This window comes from Natrix helvetica (assembly GCF_964273705.1).
Source record: "Natrix helvetica genome assembly, chromosome: 5".
NCBI lineage: Eukaryota > Metazoa > Chordata > Lepidosauria > Squamata > Natricidae > Natrix > Natrix helvetica.
This window is the reverse complement of record NC_138551.1, coordinates 150,025,829-150,045,799: the sequence shown is the minus strand read 5'-3', so window position 1 is coordinate 150,045,799 and position 19,971 is coordinate 150,025,829. Positions and strand designations below refer to the sequence as shown.

Here is a 19,971-nt window from a genome sequence, read left to right as displayed (position 1 = left end):
CCTCTCTCCCTCTTTATCTCTCCTTCGTTCTCTTGCTTTCTCTCGTTCTTTTCTCCCTCCCTCCCTTCCTGCTTTCTCCTTCCTTCCTTGTCTTTTCTCTCCTTCCTTCCCTCCCTCCCTCTTGTTTTATCTCTCCTTCCTTTTCTTGCTTTCTCTCTCACACTCTTTTCTCCCTCCCTTCCTTCTTGCTCTCTCCTTCCTTCCTTGTCTCTTCTCTCCTTCCTTCCTTTATCTCTCCTTCGGTCTCTTGCTTTCTCTCTCTCACACTCTTTCCTCCCTCCCTCCCTGCTTTCTTTCTCCTTCCTTCACTCCTCTCTCCTTCCTTCTCTTGCTTTCTCTCTCCTTTCCTTCTTTCCTTCCTTCCGTCGCTGTGGACTTTCTAGTCCCGATTGTGGTCATACGTCAAGGACTACCTTCACTGTAAAGGCCTTCTTTATGGGGCTGACCTTGGAGACAATTCAGAAATTTTGGAATTTGATTTTTTTCGGATTAATGGAGCCACCTTTTATCAACTGATGGCACATTTCTCTTGATCGGGTAAATAGATATTTTTAATCTTGTAAAAAATCTATTTTGGGGGAAGCTTATTAGGTGTTTGTAAAAGTGAGGAATCTTTCCTTTGGGGAAAAGGTCTTCTTCAGGTCTAGCGCTGAGTCCTTTTCTTCTCCTTTTTGTCCAACCTCTTCCATTTCTATTTTTGTATCAGGTTAATGGCTTCTTCCTCTCCGTTCTGGTGTCTTATTGATTTTCTTCATTTTAAGTTGTTAGCGGCGGGTCCGTTTCAATTTATTTTTAAGCTCCAACTTGAGACGAAGACTTACGGCCACAACTGAGCACAATATTTTTGTTATTAAGCGAGACATTTATTAAGTGAGCTTTGCCCCACTTTACGACCTTTCTCGACACAGTTGTTACGTGGATCACCGCAGTGGATAAGTTAGCAACCCGGTTGTTAAGTGAATCAGGCTTTCCCCGTTGACTTTGCTGGTCAGAAGGTCGCCATCGTGGGAACATGTGACTTTGGGAAACAGCAACGGTCATAAGTATGAACCTGTTGCCAAGCATCTGAATTTCGATCACTGGGATGCCACAAAGGTCGTAAGTGTGAGAAGCAGTCATTAGCCACTTGTTTTTCAATGCCGTTGTAACTTTGATCTAGAAGAACTGTTGTAAGTCGAGGACTACCCGTAAGCAAATGCTGGAAACCTCACCTCTGAATTCTTTGACGAAAGGACACCCCTTGAAAAAGACATCCCCAGTTAACGGGATCCGAGGGGAATACCTTTCAATATAAAACAATTTTTACAAGTTATTATGCAATACGGTACAATACAATAGCAGAGTTGGAAGGGACCTTGGAGATCTTCTAGTCCAACCCCCTGCCTAGGCAGGAAACCCTATACCGTTTCAGACAAATGGCTATCCAACATCATCTTAAAGACTTCCAGTGTTGGGGCATTCACAACTTCTGGAGGAAACTTCTGTTCCACTGATTAATTGTTCTAACTGTCAGGAAATTCCTCCTCGGTTCTAAGTTGCTTCTCTCCTTGATTAGTGTCCACCCATTGCTTCTTGTCCTGCCCTCAGGTGCCTGGGGATTGATCTGGGGAAATCACAAGAGCGCCCCCCCCCCCTTTTCTTTTTGGCAGCAAAAACCTCAGTGTTACGATTTGCCGCATACAGATAATTAATCAAAGCCCCAGTCTTTTCGATAATTCGAAATTTAGCATGGTGTTTAATGGAGTCAGCAATTGGTACAGGTGGGCTGGCGCAGACACCCCCCCCCTCCCACACACACTGAAGTTGCAACCGCAACCCCTATTAAGCTTTACCTTGTTAATTGTGGTTGCGAACAGCGCTTATTTTAATTTCATTTCGAAGGGAAATCTGTTTTTGGCGGCTTTTGTGGGGTTTGAAGATAAAACTGTCGCTGTGAATATTAGCACAGCACAGTCACCTACGAATAATTAGGATTTAAATTCAGTGGCTTTACAGCAGTTTAACTAGGTGAGTTTAAGTAAATTAGCCCCACTTCAAAGATACTGGGTAAGCATTCTTTGATTATAACTCAAATCCTTTCTCGGTCTTTTTCTGATTGTAGCATCCTTGGGCTAAGAGGCAATTAAAAAAAAAAAATGGTTTAAATTGTGGGGTACAACAGCACCATTGAAAAAGAAAGCTTGCTGGGTAAAATACAACCGAGAAAATATTTTCCAGGCTGACTTGATTCTTGGTTTGGTTTGTTGCAAGTGACCGTTGAAATGGCAATTGGAGTCTGTTTGCCCCCGTTTAGCCATTTGGCTATTAAAAAATGCCTTTCTGTCCAAAAGAGGAAGACCAAATAATTTGGTCAGGCCACGTGGCTGAATCATGAATGGGCATCTAAATATGCTTTCTACTAGACCTTTGACTATTTGAAATTGTGAGCAAAGCATTCATCCATTCATTAGATTTGTCATGCCCTGGTAAGGCCACACTTGGAATAGTGCATCCAGCTTTGGTGCCCACGATATTAAAAAAAAAAAAAAAAAGATGTTGAGACTGTAGAAGAAGTGGAGAGGAGAGTAACCAGGATGATGAAGGGACCGGAGGCTAAAACACACTTCAAGAACGGTTGCAAGAACTGGGCATGGCTAGTCTAGTGAAGAGAAGGTTTTCAAACATGATTTGAAAAAGGCATCTTTGAGACAACCACGATGTGGTTGAACAAGAATCTTCATAGACTCTTTTAACTATTTTGAATTATGTCAAGACAGGAGGAGCTGCCCCGCAACTCCGCCCTGTGGTCCTTTCTCCCTGGGGTTAAGTTCTTGAAACAACCCCTGGGATACAAAGGCTAGACTTAAAGATCATCCAGGCATCATCTTAATTGGATTTGCACCAACGGCTAACTCCAGTCGGGAGATTAGGAAGCATTAGCAATGATCTGGCAATCCAGAACTTCGGAGATGCTTCTGGGTGTAGCCGTCACTGCCGGTTCAGACTGAGGTAGCTCTTGTAAAATTATTTTAAATTATTGCACACTTAGGGCAGTGGTGGCTAACCTTTTTTGTCATTGCGTGCTGAAAGCGCGCGCATGATTACAACAGCCGGCACCCGCGGCCACACCCATAATGCAATGCCCATGCAAACCCCCCTCCACACATGCATGCGTAACTCCCCCATGTGTGCCCCCCCACATGCATGTGTGAGCTCCTCCCCCCCCCCGCACAGGTTGTTGCAGGAAGCTTTCTAGGCTGAAAACTGGGCATGGGGGGGGGCTTGTGTGGCACCCATGCGCCTCGTTTTGTCTTCTAGGTTGGTGCAGGCTTTCCAGGCCTAAAATGGGGTGCAGGGGCTCTGCATGAGGCCCCAAAATGCAATGCGAGCATGCATGTATCCCCATGAGCCCCCCCTGCATGTGTAGCAGAAATGCAAAGACCAGCTGGCTGGTGGGAGGCGGGCATGCGCATTGCAGCTGGGCTTCGCATGCATGCCATAGGTTCACCATCACGGATATAGAACTTGATTCAGAATGCTTCCCCTCCCCTTTTTTTCACCTCGAACCACAATGTTGGGGGTGTCTGAGAGAAAGAGAGATTGCCACAAAGTGTGACCTTTTGAGTTTATGTGGCTAAAGGAGGACTTGGCCATGGGCCGTTCTTCCCCCCCCCCCTTTCCCCAAAGATTCTATTGGCTCCACCATGACGTAGCTGATCAATGGAGAATCAATGGATGGTGGTTGGCTCCGAACTGTTTACAAAACCTTGTCTGAACGCTAATGCCGGGAGAATAAATTGTAATTTTGCAAATATTATCTGTTTGCCGGTGTCGGATCAGCTTTGGCGATCTGACTCTGGAGTGCAAGGGGAGAAATTGGTGAGTGAAATTAAAACAACATTTAACAGCTCTGGAAGCCCGGATGGATCCTTGGGAGTTTGAGGGTCTGGGAACACGGAAAGATTGGGATTTTTGCCATCCAAAAGTCCTGCCGCATTTCACAGGCTTTTGTACAAGTTTTTTTCCAGTCTCGTTGGAGAGGTTGTGCTAGATCTGGGGAAAACAGCTGGAATAAATCCAGCCAATTGGGATTGCTTCCACAGGCTGCTGTTTTTTGAAAGACAGGATGTTTTATATATGCAGTGATCCTATTCTCTTGGGGGTGGGGGAGGAATAAAAAGGATAAACCTGAAAGGGGGCAAATCTAAAAGTGGTTCATTGAGATAAAAGAATTGAATTATACTTATAGATTATATTCCCCCCCCCCCCCTTAGACTCACTCTTGAATAGAACAGGAACAGAGCAAAATAGAATTCTTTATTGGTCAAGTGTGATTGGACACACAAGGTATGCCCCGGAGACAAATTCCTTGGGTGTCCAATCACACAACCAATAAAGAATTCTGTTCTGTTCTTATTCTGTTCTTATTCTATTCTATTCTGTTCTGTTCTGCCTTCTGTTCTGTTCTATCTCTCAAAGGAAAATTCAAGAGCGAACGTAAAAAAAACCATACAGAACTATATCTAAAATCAATAACGGGAAGTAGTATTTCTATTACTTTGTTTTCTCCTTTGCAGTCTTTGAAAAATAATAATAGAGAAGAGTGCATAGTTTACAAATGTTGTATAATTCAGTGTTACAAGTAGTCCCCGACTTACAAAAGATCATTTAGTGACAGTTCAAAAGTTACAACAGGACTGAAAAAAAGGACTCGCGACCATTTTTCACACGACCGTGTGAAACATCCCTGCGGGTCACGTGTTCAAAATTCAGACACTTGGCAACTGACTCATATTTACGACGGTTGCAGCGTCCCTGGGTCACGTGGTCCCCTTTTGCGACCTTCTGACATGCAGAATCAATGGGGAAGCCAGATTCGCTTAACAACCGTGTCACTAACTTAACAACTGCGGCGATTCCCTTAACAGCTGCGGCCAGAAAAGTCGTAAAATGGGGCAAAACTCACTTAACAAATGTCTCATTTTAGCAGCATAACCTTTGGGCTCAGTTGTGGACGTAAGTCGAGAACTGCTTGAACTTAGCCCAAGATTTTAGGATGAATGCCGGTATAAATATTTCGTTCCCTATTAGATGACCAAAAGTTTAACTGAGTCAAACTCTCCTTTGTCTATTTTGCAGGTTTTTAAGCTTTTAAGGAGTGTCAAAGCTGCACACCTTTAGCGCGGGAAGATGAGTGAACTCGATCAGTTACGCCAGGAGGCTGAACAACTAAAGAACCAAATCAGAGTAAGCATTAACTTGTTTCCCCTCCTCCTTCAGTGAAATATTCCTGAGATCTTTGATTTATAGAATTTTCAAAGATTAGGCATGGGAGAGCGGGGCGGGAGGAGGGGGGGATTTCTAAAATTGGATTTTGACAGGTGTTTTCATTAAAATGAAAAAAAAAAACATTAACATTAAATAATTGTATGGAAAGAAAGGCACCCTGGGGCTGAGATAACCACCACATTAAAAATGGCTTTGAAATTGGTTCCCCCCCCCCCCCTTCTATTTCTTTTTCCTACTCTTTAAGTCCATTTTTTACCATCTGTTACACCCTGTGACATATTTAAGCTACTAAGTACAATACGGCTATCCACAGAAGCGAAAAAATTGCTATCCACAGAAGCGAAAAACAAGATGACGGCGACTACAATGCCGCCCGGAGAACCAGTTTGGGGGTGTGGCAGGCCTGGGTCGCTGCCGGTTCCAGCGACCCAGGCTGCCAAACCACCACCGCTTTGGCCGAACTGGTCCAAACCGGTAGAAACCCACCACTGTAGGTAGCACAGAATCATCATCATCTTTTAAAGACCCCCTAATCCCTTGCGTGGTGGTGTCTTGGGCAACTGAATGGAGCTGAACATTTACTGGCCAGATGCCCTTCCTGTCACCAGAGCGGAGTTTTTTTTTCCAGCAGATAGATTTCTCATTGTGCCCAGAGAGAGAAATATCCGCCTCTACCTAGGATCGAAATCACAGCCTCCTGATTGTGAGGCGAGAGCTCGACCGCTAGGCCACCGCATTACTCATAGGTAACACAGAATGACCGCCCCAAATATACGCAGATCAAAATCCGGCAGAAGCTTTTGGTAAAGTTCTTTCTGCATTTCAGATCTACTGTTTTTCAAGCAGTGTTTCCCCACCGTTGGCATTTTAAGACGTGTGGACTTCAACCGCCATGCTGGCTGGGGTATTCTGGGAGTTGAAGTCCACACATCTTAAAAGGTGTTGGATACAGGAACTACTATATATTGAATATTGAAACTATTGCTCTATATTAGGGCAAGGGAAGCTAAACCTGATTATCGACCAGACGCTATTGCCTTAAATTCTATTATCTTCAAGCCGGCCAAGCAGCAGAATCGCATTTAAATCTCCTCCCCGCCGGATTGAAATCCGTGCTGGAATTCCCTCCCCTAACCGCGAGTAACGAGATCACATTTGGAGCGGCTGTTTTAACATTTAGACCAACGTGGGCACTGTGCAGAATTGATGCCGCTTGCGATGCCCAGTGGAAAGGGGTTTCATAAAAGAGATTATCCGGCTTAGCTTGTCTGAAAACCTTTTGCCACCCGCCCTTCCCTTCATCCTAATCACCCTTTCTTTCTTTCTTTCTTTCTTTTCTTTTTGCCATTTGATCAAGGGAGATGCGGCTGGCTCTTAATAGGCTTTCTGAATTCTTAGCCAGATTATAAGCTTCCGATAAATAGAGAAGGGCTTCCCTCCTCCGAGAGGTGTTTACCTGTGCCCTTTCCCTTTTGGGACGCAGCCCTAGGACAGCGAACGGTCGTTCTAAAAGAGAAGCAGGGGGGAAATGTGGGTGTTTCCCCCCCCCCCATCCATTTAGCTATTACTCCTCTGCAAGCATTCACACGTTCTTTTCTTCTTTCCTGCAGGATGCTAGGAAAGCCTGTGCTGACGCTACTTTGGCCCAGGTAAGGTTTGTGTGTGTGTGAGAAATTTAATCAAAGCGTTTTGTGTCCCATAAAAATGGCATACAGTTGCTCCTTGACTTATGACCACAATGGAGCTCAAAATTTCTGAAGTAGTGTGGGGTTTCCTGCCTAAGCAGGGGGTTGGACTAGAAGACCTCTATAGGTCTCTTCCAGCTCTGTTATTTCTATTCTATTCTATTTTCTATATTATTCTCTATTTTATTCTATTCTATTTTCTATATTATTCTCTATTATTCTCTATTCTATTCTATATTGTTCTATATTCTATTCTACTTTATATTATTCTATATTCTATTCTGTTTTTCTATATTCTATTCTATATTCTATATTATTCTCTATTCTATTTTTTATTTTATTCTATATTCTATTCTATATTCTATATTGTTCTATATTCTATTCTATATTATTCTCTATACTATTCTGTTTTATTTTATTCTGTTTTATTATATTCTATATTATTCTATTCTATATTCTATTCTATTTTATATTCTATATTGTTCTATATTCCATTCTATATTATTCTCTATTCTATTCTATTTTCTATGTTATTCTCTATTATTCTATATTCTATTCTATATTGTTCTATATTCTATTCTACTTTATATTATTCTATATTCTATTCTATGTTTTTCTATATTCTATATTCTATATTATTCTCTATTCTATTCTATATTATTCTCTATTCTATTCTATTTTCTATATTATTCTCTATTCTATTTTTTATTTTATTCTATATTCTATTCTATATTCTATATTGTTCTATATTCTATTCTATATTATTCTCTATACTATTCTGTTTTATTTTATTCTGTTTTATTATATTCTATTTTATATTCTATATTGTTCTATATTCCATTCTATATTATTCTCTATTCTATTCTATTTTCTATGTTATTCTCTATTCTATTCTATGTTATTCCCTATGGTACTTTATTCTATTCTATATTCTATATTATTCTCCTATTTTATTCTATTGTATTCATAAGTACATGCCAGTTGCCAAGCAAGCTGAATTTTAATCACATGACACTGGGGATTCTGTGACAGTTGCAAGTATAAAAAAACCCAGTCCTGAGTCACTAAACAAACAGTTTTAAGTCAAGGACTACCTGTATGGGGTCCCCCCCCCCCAAGCAAACAGATGACGTTTGGCCTCTCTGTCCTGTTCTGCCATAATCAGCAATCCATTCCTCTAATTTGGGTACTTCAATAATTCTCCACCATCCTTTTGTTGCTCTTCCCTTCCATAAGACTTTTCTCCTTGACCATCCCCCCCAAAAGGCCCTCGTTTTATTTTCTTAATGGTGGCTTAAGTGGCTTTTTGATCCGGTGTCCTCTTAGGGAGCTGCCACTGGAGAGGTTTGCCTTCTTCAAACTAGGTTTAGAAGGCTTACAGACCAAGAGTTAGCCACGAACGATCATTTATCTGGGAATCTTGGCTTCAAAAAGCAGTGCTAAGGCCGCTTTAAGTGTAACAAATGCTAAAACTATTTGCGACGACCATAGTTTTAAATGTGGAAGGGGGGGAAAATGCTGTTTTCTGGGTTAGGGAGCAAAATAGTTTGTGTGGCGTGGAGACAGTGCAGACACGCACACTTCTGTTGTCGCCCTTGTGGTGTTGACACTCCAGGGCTTTGATTGCCGTGTCACCCGAAACACAAAGCTTTGTGTTTACTTAGCCACATAAAAAAGGGAAACCATTTCCTTTTTTACAGGCAGTTTTCTTAGAAAGTCTGTTTGTGTTGGGCAGCCAAACCTTTTTGTGTGTGACACCTTCGGGTTTTAATGAGTCCCTCGGGGCCTTTAGTAGTTTGCAATAATAAAGACCCTTGCAGGCTTGTGGACTTCAACTCCCAGAATTCTCTTGGGGAATTCTGGGAGTTGAAGTCCACAGGTCTTATAGGTGCCAAGGTTGGACACCTCTGCTATAGTGTATTCATTCTCTCTCTCTCTCTCTCTCTCTCTCTCTCTCTCTCTCTCTCTCTCTCTCCCTCCCTCCCTCCCTCCCTCCCTCCCTCCTCCCTTTATCTTTCCCTCCCTCTCTTTTTCTGTTTCCCTCTCTCTCTCCTTCCTTCATCTCTCTCTTTCTCCCCCTCCCTCCCTCTCTTTCTCTCTTCTTCCTTCCCTCTTTCTCTCCTTCATCTCTCTTTCTCCCCCTCCCTCTCTTTCTCTCGCCCTCCTTCCTTCATTTCTATTTCTCCCCTCTCTCTCTCCCACCTTCTTTCTTTCCTTCCCTGCTCTCTCCCTCTTTCCTTCATCTCTCTCTCTCTCCCTCGTTCTCTTCCTGTCTGTCTCCTTCTCCCATCTTCATCTCTCTTTTTCTCCCCCTCTTTCTCTCCTGCCTCCTTCCCCTTTCTGTCTCTCTGTCTCTGTCTGTCTGTCTCTGTCTGTCTCTCTCTCTCTCTCTCTCTCTCTCTCTCTCTCTCTCTCTCTTTCTCTCTGTCTCTCTCTCACACAAACACACAAACACACACCCCTTTGTATAGTAGCGTTTGACAGAGTATGTGCAATTCTTTTTTTCCAGATCACGGCCAACATTGATCCCGTGGGTCGTATTCAGATGCGCACTAGAAGAACACTGCGAGGACACTTGGCCAAAATTTATGCAATGCACTGGGGGACTGATTCCAGGTAAGTTACCTGGGCTGGACAGGTTGTCCCCAGCACAAGGTTCCTCCTCGTGAGGAGAAGGAAGGTGGTGGTGGGGGAGATAGAAGGAAAGTGGGAAGAATGTTAGAACAGATTATTGTGTTGCTGCTTTGTGCAACACAACAGATGACCAACTAGGAGTCCCTCCTGCTTCACCCCAGCCATTTCTCCTCGATGTATGACCAGTGCTCTACTTACGACCGTAATTGGGCCCAGGATGTCCGTTGCGACGCAAAGAAAGTTGTTCCATGAGACGCCACCAATTTGGCCATCTTTTTGGCCGCGGTCGTTAAACAAATCAGTGCAGTAGTTCAGTGACTCATGAGGTCGTTAAGTGAATCTAGCTTCTCCCGTTGACTGTGCTTGTCAGAAACGGGCTGGGGAACAATGGCAAACCGTGGTGAATACATGCTGGTTACTTTAGGTCAGGGGTGTCCAAACTTGGGAACTTTAAGACTTGTGGACTTCAACTCCCAGAATTCCAGGGGTGTTTGGACACCCCTGCTTTAGGTAAAGGTAAAGGTTCCCCCTTGCACCTATGTGCTAGTCGTTCTCGACTCTTGGGGGCGGTGCTCACCTCCACTTCAAAGCCGAAGAGCCAGCGCTGTCCGAAGACGTCTCCGTGGTCATGTGGCCGGCATGACTCAACTCCCGAAGGCGTACGGAACGCTGTTCCCTTCCCACCAAAGGGGGTCCCTATTTTTCTACATGCTTTTGAACTGCTAGATTGGCAGAAGCTGGGACAAGCAACAGGAGCTCACTCCGTTACACGGCGCTTGGGATTTGAAGCGCCAAACTGCCGACCTTTCTGATCGACAAGCTCAGCGTCTGAGCCACTGAGCCACCCTTTGGTTACCTTTAACACCTGAATTTTGATGATGGGACTGCAGGAATATTTGTTAGCCTGGGGACCAATTGCAAGTCATTTCTTTCAGTACTTTTGGAACTTTTGAACGGTCCCTAAACAAGCAGGAGTGAATCCAAGAATGGTCCCTAAAGAAGTGGTTGTAAAGTCTCTTTGACCCCAGGGGTTGGATTTTTGAAACGAGCTTCAAGCCAGTTCATTCTTCTTCTTTTTTTTGCATGGAGTTTGAGCAAAGCTCCGAAACACAAACACTCAACCAGGAAAGGTTTGTTTAAACAAAGCCACCCCAGTCATTAATAAGTTTTAACAATTGTACTTTCCTGCTCCAGAACGTAGAATATTAAGCGATGCTGACAAGTAAAAGTTAACATTTATTCTTCTTTGTTGACACAGAACTGGGCTTGTTTTTCAAAAAAGACAGCAGCCCCCTTCCCTCCTCTTTTTTTTTTTTTTTTTTTGAATTGACCAAAGCTGTATCGGAAGGGCTGTTTTTAATCCAAGAAAAAAGAATCTTAATAATGACTCGGTTTTGTTTCTTCAACTCCACGAATCCCCGCTGCTCTTTTTTTTAAAAAAATGATATTAATGAACTCTGTCACCATGGCTTTCAAACACAGAACAAGCTTAAAGTCAAAGCTAATTGTACAAGCAAAGTTTACAAACACCCTTTGAAATATGTAGATCCAACATATGACACGCTGTGCAGCAATAAATAGCATATACAAAATAACTGCAATCAATCTGTTAAGGTCTTTACAGATTCCCGGATCTTTGTAATCTCGTAGAAAAGATCTCAAGGTGGAAATATCAGCAGATCCACCCCAGTTACTTTCAATGCAATTTCCTGGGTTCAGTATTGTGTAATATATAGGTACTCCTCACATTACAACTGTTCATTTTAGTGACCGTTCAAGGTTACAACAGCACTGGAGAAAGTCACTTCCAACCACTGTAATGTCTCTGCAGTCACATGATCAAAATTCAGGCATGGATTTACGATGATAGCCGCGTCACGAGGTCACATGATTGCCACTCGAGACCTCCCTTTCCAGCTTCCAACCAGCAAAGTCAGTGGGAGGCGGATTTGCATAATGGCCGCCCACTTTACTCAATGACCCTTGTGATCCACTTAACGACCATGGCAAAAAAATTGAGTGTGACTCACTTAGCAGCCACTCTGCTTAACAAATGGAAGTTCCGGTTTCAGTTGTGGTCGCGATTCAAGGACTTAACCATATGGATGCCTAATTAAATCATGAGCCTCGAGCCAAGTTTCAAAAGAAATCCAGTTATTTATTAGGAGCAACATGTCTGCATGTACCCAAGTGAAGCCAGCTCTGACCCCACGTAATTTACAGCCCAATTATGACCCTGTTTCTCCCCTCAGGGTGTGCCATAAATCACATTCTCCAAAGGCGGGCTGTAGAGATCACTCCCCCTCCAGCTGCTGTGGGTAACCTGGGAGACAGCCTCGAAAAAGTTATGCCTGGAATGTGCTTCGGTTTGTGGCTGCTTCGTCAGTTTCCCATCCCCTTTGCCCGTGGCAACTCAAGAGCAGGCCAGGGGTGCTTTGTGAGTTGACACGCACAAGTGTTTCCTATGGCTGAGTTTGGATGGTTAAATGGCCATTTAGCAAAGATACGCGCAGATTGCGGCACTCCAAACTTCAGGGTTTAAACGGCGCCGAAGCCATTGACACGGTTCCTGGGTTAAGCTTAAGCTAAGGTAACGTGGTTTGCTGGGAAACTCTTGTGAAGGATTCAATCAATTGATCGAGGCCAGTCTGGACCAGTTCGCTGTATGATTAGCCAAAAAAAAACCCAACCGCACCATTTATTCTCCCTTGTCTGCCCTTCTAGGCTTCTGGTTAGTGCATCACAAGATGGAAAATTGATCATTTGGGACAGCTACACCACAAACAAGGTGAGAGACAAACTAATGTTCTGGTTGTTGAATTGCAGGAAAGCAATTCTTTTTTTTTTTTAAGGGTTTTTTTCCCCCACATACAAACATTTCATCTTTTCTTAAAACAAGTCTATTGTCAGAGTAAAATATCTCTGCAACAGCTTTCAGCATTTACAACATCATTCCCGTTAATATTAATGTTCTGATCTTAAAATTGTATATTAAACAAACATTATTAACCAATTCATTTTCCTCTTAACATATCTTCTAATAAAAATACAACAGTAACGTTAAACATAATTATCTTCATCATACTGGACTGGAGACTAAAACATATGAAGAACGGTTGCAGGAACTGGGTATGTTTAGCTTAAGAGAAAGAAGGACTAGGGGAGACATGATAGCATTATTCCAATATCTCAGGGGTTGCCCCAAAGAAGAGGGAGTCAAACTGTTCTCCAAAGCACCTGAGGGTAGAACAAGAAGCAATGGGTGGAAACTAATCAAGGAGAGAAGCAACTTAGAACTGAGGAGAAATTTCTTGACAGTGAGAACAATTAATCAGTGGAACAGAAGTTGCCTCCAGAAGTTGTGAATGCTCCAACATTGGAAGTCTTTAAGAAGATGTTGGATAGCTATTTGTCTGAAACGTTATAGGGTTTCCTGCCTAGGCAGGGGGTTGGACTAGAAGACCTCCAAGGTCCCTTCCAACTCTACTATTGTATTGTATTGTATTATAATGCTAATAATTATCATCTTGTTTATACCTCTATCCTAACATATTTTCTACTCTTCTTTAGTCTTCTTCCCTTATTTCCAATTTCCCTTTTTTCCTTCTAACCATTGATGAAATACTTCCCATATCATATAATATTCAGTTTACTCTTTCTCTTTAGTTATTAGTGTTAAGCTATTCATTTCTGCACATTCTAATATTTTCCCGATCACCACCTCATCAATAGGAATCTCTTCACTTTTCCATTGTTGTGCAAATACAATTCTAGCTGCCGTTAAGCAATGCAAACTTCAACACAACTTTTGTTCCATAAAACCTGCGTTCTTTTTGCGTTTGATAAAGCCCTAGTGAAAGAGTTAAGATACACACCCGTTACGCTTTTCGTTGCAAGCCAAAAGTAATTGTTTCTTGAAGCTACAGACATGTTTAGCCTCTACTGCTGGCAGTAGATACATATTACATTGAAGAGCTGCTAGCTGGGGTGAAAAACGGGGAATTTTAGCAGGAAATGGAAATTACGAACAGCTTGCAACATTACAGAAGAGCTACTTAACCTTCTAAACATTTTTCCTACCACTATGTTTCCTCAAAGTTCCCTTTAAAAAAATTTTTTTTAATTGAATATACATTAAAACATTGAACTTAGAGCAACCTCTTTGGCTTTGTCATTTCCATACATATTTTAACATAACAACAAATACAGTTTCTACTTATCGTACATAGCTACTTTGATCTTATTAACATACCCCTTACCTCCTTTATATGTTTATCTATGTATTATCCAGCTCCAATTTTACAATCCTCAAAATGTTCTGTTCCGACTCCTTTTCCTCATTTCCAACCATTGATACATTTTGTTCTAGATTTCATAATATTCAAAATTTCCCTAAGGTACACAACAGAGTTATCTTATCGGAAGTTTTAATTTTCTCGATCCCATTGTGTTTTCTCCCAAAATTCATGCAACACTTGTAAGAGGGAACCAGCATGTATAGTACTTAAAAGTAGTTAAGATTAAGGGCAGGGAAACTCAGGTTCTTGCATTCACCCCCCCCCCCCCCCCCTTAGCCATCAAAGCTCCCTCGGAGTTCAAACCATTCAGTGTGTCTCCACCCAACCTACCTCGCAGGGCCGTGGTGGGGGAAAATAGGAAGAGGCAAGCAGCCCATTTGCAAGCAATTCAGTGCTAACAAAACTCAGGTACAGAATAACAGGAGTAGGAAGGGACCTTGTAGGTCGTCTAGTCCAGGGCTCAGCAAACTGCGGCTCTGGAGCCGCATGTGGCTCTTTCCTCCCTCTGCTGCGGCTCCGTCCCCTGTTGGCGCCACAATTTTGAAAGGAGCTTCCGGGGGGGGGGGGAGAGAAGCCCAGTGCGCCAGGAGAAGACTCTATGGCAAGGGGAGGGTTTTCCAGTTGTCTCCACAATTGATAGGGCTTTCGGTTAGGGCAGGTAGAGGAAAAAGTACGCCGCGCTAGGAGGAGACTCTATGGTGGGGGAACTGAACGTCCGGTCAGCAGCTCCAGAATTGAACGGGGGGGCTTCCGGTTAGGACCTTTGTGGCTCCCGGTGTTTTCTGTGGGAAACGGGTCCAAATGGCTCTTTTGAGTGTTAAAGTTTGCCGACCCCTGGTCTAGTCCGACCCCACGTCCAAGGAAGGAAACCCTACACCGTTTCTGACAGAGGGCAGTCCAGTCTCTTCTTGAAAGCCTCCAGGGATGAATCTCCCACAACTTCCGAAGGCAGCTTCTTCTGTTCCACCGGTTGATTGAGAGGCCTTTTCCCTAAACGGCTGGCCAAATAAAAATGAAGCGCTTAAAAAGCAGCAGCGCGATGCCAGATCAGCCTGTCAGATACCTCAATTCATTTTCTTGAGAAATGCTGGCGCAGTTTCATTTCTGTGGGTCAAAGGATAACTTTAGCCTTATTTCAGGATAATGTATTGGTAAAATAGTTCCCGCCTCCAATTTGCCAGGAAATCTGCATCCCTGCCACTTAGCTGCCAGTGAAACATCTAAACCTATTTGTTTGCACTAAACGATTATACTTTTATTTTTCTACACTTCTGCTAGGTCCATGCCATCCCATTGCGCTCCTCTTGGGTCATGACCTGTGCATACGCCCCTTCCGGAAACTACGTGGCCTGCGGCGGTCTCGATAATATTTGTTCCATTTACAACTTGAAAACACGCGAAGGCAATGTCCGGGTCAGCCGTGAGCTGGCCGGCCACACAGGTATGTCCATTTCCCACCCAGGCTCCGTTCCTTTGGCCCCTGGGTGATGCTACATCCTTGTAAAGGTCACCTTGTTTGTCGGCTTCAGAATATCTCCCAAATTCTGGGTGATTTTTACGCAACTCATCTTACGTCAGGTGGTACCGTATTTTTTTCCGACTATAAGACTCACCGGAGTACAAGATGCACCATGATTTTGAAAAGGTAATTTAAAAAAAAAAAAAGTTTTTGCACTCTGCAGGCTTCTCAAACCCTCTGGACACCTCTTTTTTTGTTGCAAAAAAAAAAAAAAGGCATGCAGAGGCTTTGGGAGGCTTGTAGAGTGATCCTGGGGGCTGGAGGTGGGGGCAAAAACGAGCTCCCCAGCCTCCAGGAGCACTTTGCAAGCCTCCCAAAGCCTATGCACATCCATTTTGGCAAAGGGGACGGGGTTTCAGGAGGCCAAAAATGCTGTATTCAGTGTATCAGACACGCCCAGGTTTTTATCTACTTTTTTTTGGGGGGGGGGAAGGGTGCGTCCTATACTCCGAAAAATACGGTACTTCCCACTCCCAATCATAGAGGAAGAGATTTGAGAAATGACTGCATCTGTCCCAAGAGATTACGCTGTTCATTACGCCAAACGGCTGCCCTCCGCCCTCCCGTGCCATTAAAAAGATGATAATCTCACTTTTGCCATAATAGACTTAACAGGGCCATCCCCTGAGAAATCCTCCCTTATTGGGAATATCTCTGACTCGGCATCTGTCCACTTGCAGGCCATTAAGCAAAATTCGACATGACGAAGTTCAGATCGCTAATAAAAAAGGATGAACTTTTTTTTTTTTAAAGAGGATAAGCGGCTGGGATACATATCTCGGTCTTGTGCATCAGGTTTTAAAAGGATTTCAGGGCTAAAATGTCTCCGTTTCCAGTTGTTCTGTGGGATTCCTTTGGGAACATTTGTTGTTCTTGCAGAGAAGAACAGGTGTGAGGACAGTGATGTAACCCACCTTGAGAGTGAAAAATTATTGGGCAAAGAAATCTTGCAGAGATGTCGGTTGCCTCCTTGTGGATTAACCAAGACTATCCTCTTACCTGAGGATCCAGTTTTCTGGATGAGCTCAAGCCATCCTTGCGCTGTTTTTGGTGGGGTTTTGTCAGTGCTCCTCAACAGTGGCCTAGAGTACAGAATAACAGAGTTGGAAGGGACCTTGGAGGTCATCTAGTCCAACCCTCTGCTCCTGAAGGAGACCCAAGGTTTAATAACGGGTGATTTCAGCCATGGATGCTTTGCTTGAATAATTAAAGTCAGGATGCTGACTTGAATAATAAAAAAAAAAAAACCATGTTTCTGAGCTATGCAAGCGTGCATATCAACCAGTATTTCGTTGTATTTAAGTACAATGACAATAAAGATTATACTTACACTTATTGGGATGCAACTGGTTTAACAACCGATTCAGTGGGTGCGCAGGCGGGTGCCTAACACGCCTGCGCGCAGTGTTCCAAATACAGCCATTTGAAGCTCAGCTGCTTACCTTCTAAAGCAGCCCCGGTAGGTAGAACTGCAGAGGTGCGGACATCAGCTGTGCTGCTTGAATCAGCTCAGCCAGAAAGAAGGAAATATAAGGCAGGATAGCACAGGGGTGGGTGGGCAGCGCCAACTGATCGTCGCCACTACCGGTTTGCCCGAACCGGCCCGAGGTGGCTGAATACCACCTCTGATACCAACCCACCAAGGTTTCAAAAGGTTTTATTTAGGATTGGCAAGTCTAAACAATGCAGGAAAGATATGCCCGCTGTCCGCCTTCCCTGAGTCTTTACGCCGCTCGGGTTTGGATTGGCGCTGGGGCTCAGGACCCCGGACAGCACCCTGAAGGTCGGGGTAGATGGTGAAGTATTTTAATAGAGATTCGGGTTAATGTCAGGGGTTCCAAATAGCACCCAAAAGTAAATCGGAGCCGGAGGCAAAGGATTCCTCCAAGTTCCGATTCATTAAGAGAGCCATGTTGGCACATCTGGGGAAACCCGAATCTGAAAGCTCCCAGAATTCCCCATCCAGCATTGCAGCTTTAAACGACCTGTGGACTTCAACTCCCAGAATTCCCTAGTCGGCCATGTTGAAGTCCACAAGTCTTTAAAAGTTGCCAAGGTTAGACATCCTTGTTCTAGATCAGTGTTTTTCAACCACTGTTCCGCGGCACACTAGTGTGCCACGAGATGTTGCCTGGTGTGCCGTGGGAAAAATTGAAAAATTCCACTAACCGGGCGGGCAGTAGCAAATTAGCCGATCACGCCACGTGATCAGCTAATTTGCTACTGCCCGCCGGCTCCCTGATAAGATTTTTGCGGGGGGGGGGGGGGGAAGCTCCTTGCCTCTGTCTCTTTTTCTCCCTCCTCGCTTCTTGGGGGCTAGAAGACCTCCAAGGTCCCTTCCAACTCTGTTATTCTATAAGGTCGTTGCAAATTTGATGCAGGAGAACTTTCTGACAAGTGGAATGACGAGAAGCGAGGAGGCAGAAAAAGAAACGGAGGCTAAGGAGCTTCCCCCCCGCCTCCTCCCAGCAAAAATCTAACCGGGGAGCTGGGCGGGCAGTAGCAAATTAGCCGATCACGCCGCGTGATCAGCTAATTTGCTACTGCCCGCCGGCTCCCTGATAAGATTTTTGCGGGGGGGAGAAGCTCCTTGCCTCCGTCTCTTTTTCTCCCTTCTCGCTTCTTGGGGCTCCACTTGTCAGAAACTTCTCCTGCATCAAATTTGCAACGACCTTATAGAATAACAGAGTTGGAAGGGACCTTGGAGGTCTTCGAGCCAATTTTGCAGATCCCTGCCTGGGCTAATATGATTGATGCCCTTGGTGGACTTCAATTCTCAGAATTCTGGGAGTTGAAGTCCACCAGTCTTAAGAGCCAATTTTGCAGATCCCTGCCTGGGCTAATATGATTGATGCCCTTGGTGGACTTCAACTCTCAGAATTCTGGGAGTTGAAGTCCACAAGTCTTCAAGCTGTCAGGTTTGAAGACCCCTGGGTTTTTTTTTCTAAAGGGTTAGGGATGCAAGGATCTTGTAACTTGACAGCTTTAAGACTTGCGTGCTTCAAATGCCAGAGTTTATTGAAACTAAAAATCCTATTTTTTTGATTCCTATTCAAGAGAATTACTTTATATATAGTCAATATAGGCACAGAGTTAAATTTTTTAACATTTTCTAATGGTGGTGTGCCTCGTGATTTTTTTCATGAAACAAGTGTGCCTTTGCCCAAAAAAGGTTGAAAAACACTGTTCTAGATCAGGGGGTCTCCACCTTCCTAATGCCACGACCCTTTAATACAGTTCCTCATGTTGTGACCCCCAACCATAAAAATATTTTACGTTTTCTGTATTTTTTCGAAAATATGTGTTTTCCGATGATCTTAGGCGACCCCTGTGAAAGGGTCGTTTGACCCCCAAAGGGGTCCTAACCCACAGGTTGAGAACCGCTGTTCTAAAAGAAAAGCAAGGTGTAATTCTGCATCACCAAACATCAGGCTCGTTTTAATATATCCCAGTCCAGCCCAGAGAGGATTGAGCATCCTTCCTTATGGCCTTGGGGGCGCTGGTCCCTAGAGATAGCCCATAACCCACCTACCGTTCTACGGAGCTTCTTAAAGATGGAATTTTTGGGGGTGACACGAATCCTCTCCAAAACAAACAAGCCCTTTTGCTCCCCGGGGGGCATCCAGCTCAGCCCCCTTATTTTACTCTGCTCTTCTTTCTGTTTGCAAAATAAATAAATAAAAAATGAAGGCTCCGCTCAGGGACACTTCCTCCCACTTGCCAGCTTGGCTCCGGAAAACCTTTGGCGCTTCTTAAAAGCTCCCCCCCCCTCCCTCCCCCAAGCAAAGCTCTGCGTCCCGCTGACTTTGCTCTGCTGCGTAGGCTTTTTGGATGGAGACGAAAAGCAGCTCTCCGAGAAGAGCCCGCCGGGGAGGGAAGGTGGGGAGCCGAGGTTATACGACAGCAATAAAGAGCGATTTATAAATCCAGCCAGGTTTACAGGTGAGAGTCAGATGGGAACATTTTCTGAATAAAGTCTGAGTTGAATCGAAGAATGGGGTGGGGGTGGGGGAAGAAATGTTTATGGCAAAGGGCTGGAACCATTTCACAAGCCTTGGGTTTGTTTGAAGCTATCCTGAGATATCTTGCTGGATCAGATCCTTGTTCTGACCCAGGCTTCCTTAAAAAGCAAAAAACGGAGTCTTGGTCCCAGCAAAACCCCTTTCATATTTACACGACTGTGAATTCCTTTCATTCACAGTCAGCAAGGCTTGGCAAACAGTCATTCCGAGGAATGTTTATCCACACGCACCTTATCTCGCTTGGACAGCTGCCAGATAACTCGTTTCCAAACACAGGGCAAGGCAAAACTTGGCACAGAGTCTCTTATAGTCACAAACAGAACTTTCCACTCTCGACACGAGCGAAGGAACGAATTGTTTCCTGCAAAAGCCCCCTCCCCGTTCGCTCCTCTTTTGTTTCCTATGGGAGGGGCCAATCACCTCCAAGGTGTGGCTTTACTCTTAAATCGACCCTGCTTTCTTAGTTGTTCTTGTCTTCCGGCAGCTCAGGCCCACGGAGCTGCCCTGGAAATAGCGACGGACTCGCCCCTGGTGCATGCCCCCAT

General features: G+C 44.1%; 1 protein-coding gene across 2 annotated transcripts in view; it reads left to right on the top strand.

The window, feature by feature from the left end:
• GNB1 (G protein subunit beta 1) overlaps positions 1–19,971 on the top strand; it is a 57,050-nt gene that overhangs the window by 29,771 nt on the left and 7,308 nt on the right. For both annotated transcript variants that reach the window (XM_081955043.1, XM_081955044.1), the window contains exons 2-6: positions 5,119–5,226; positions 6,879–6,917; positions 9,463–9,569; positions 12,312–12,375; positions 15,164–15,326. In XM_081955043.1, the coding sequence (XP_081811169.1) occupies positions 5,170–5,226; positions 6,879–6,917; positions 9,463–9,569; positions 12,312–12,375; positions 15,164–15,326 (430 nt within the window). In that variant the 5' untranslated portion in view covers positions 5,119–5,169. The remainder of the gene's footprint in view (positions 1–5,118; positions 5,227–6,878; positions 6,918–9,462; positions 9,570–12,311; positions 12,376–15,163; positions 15,327–19,971) is intronic.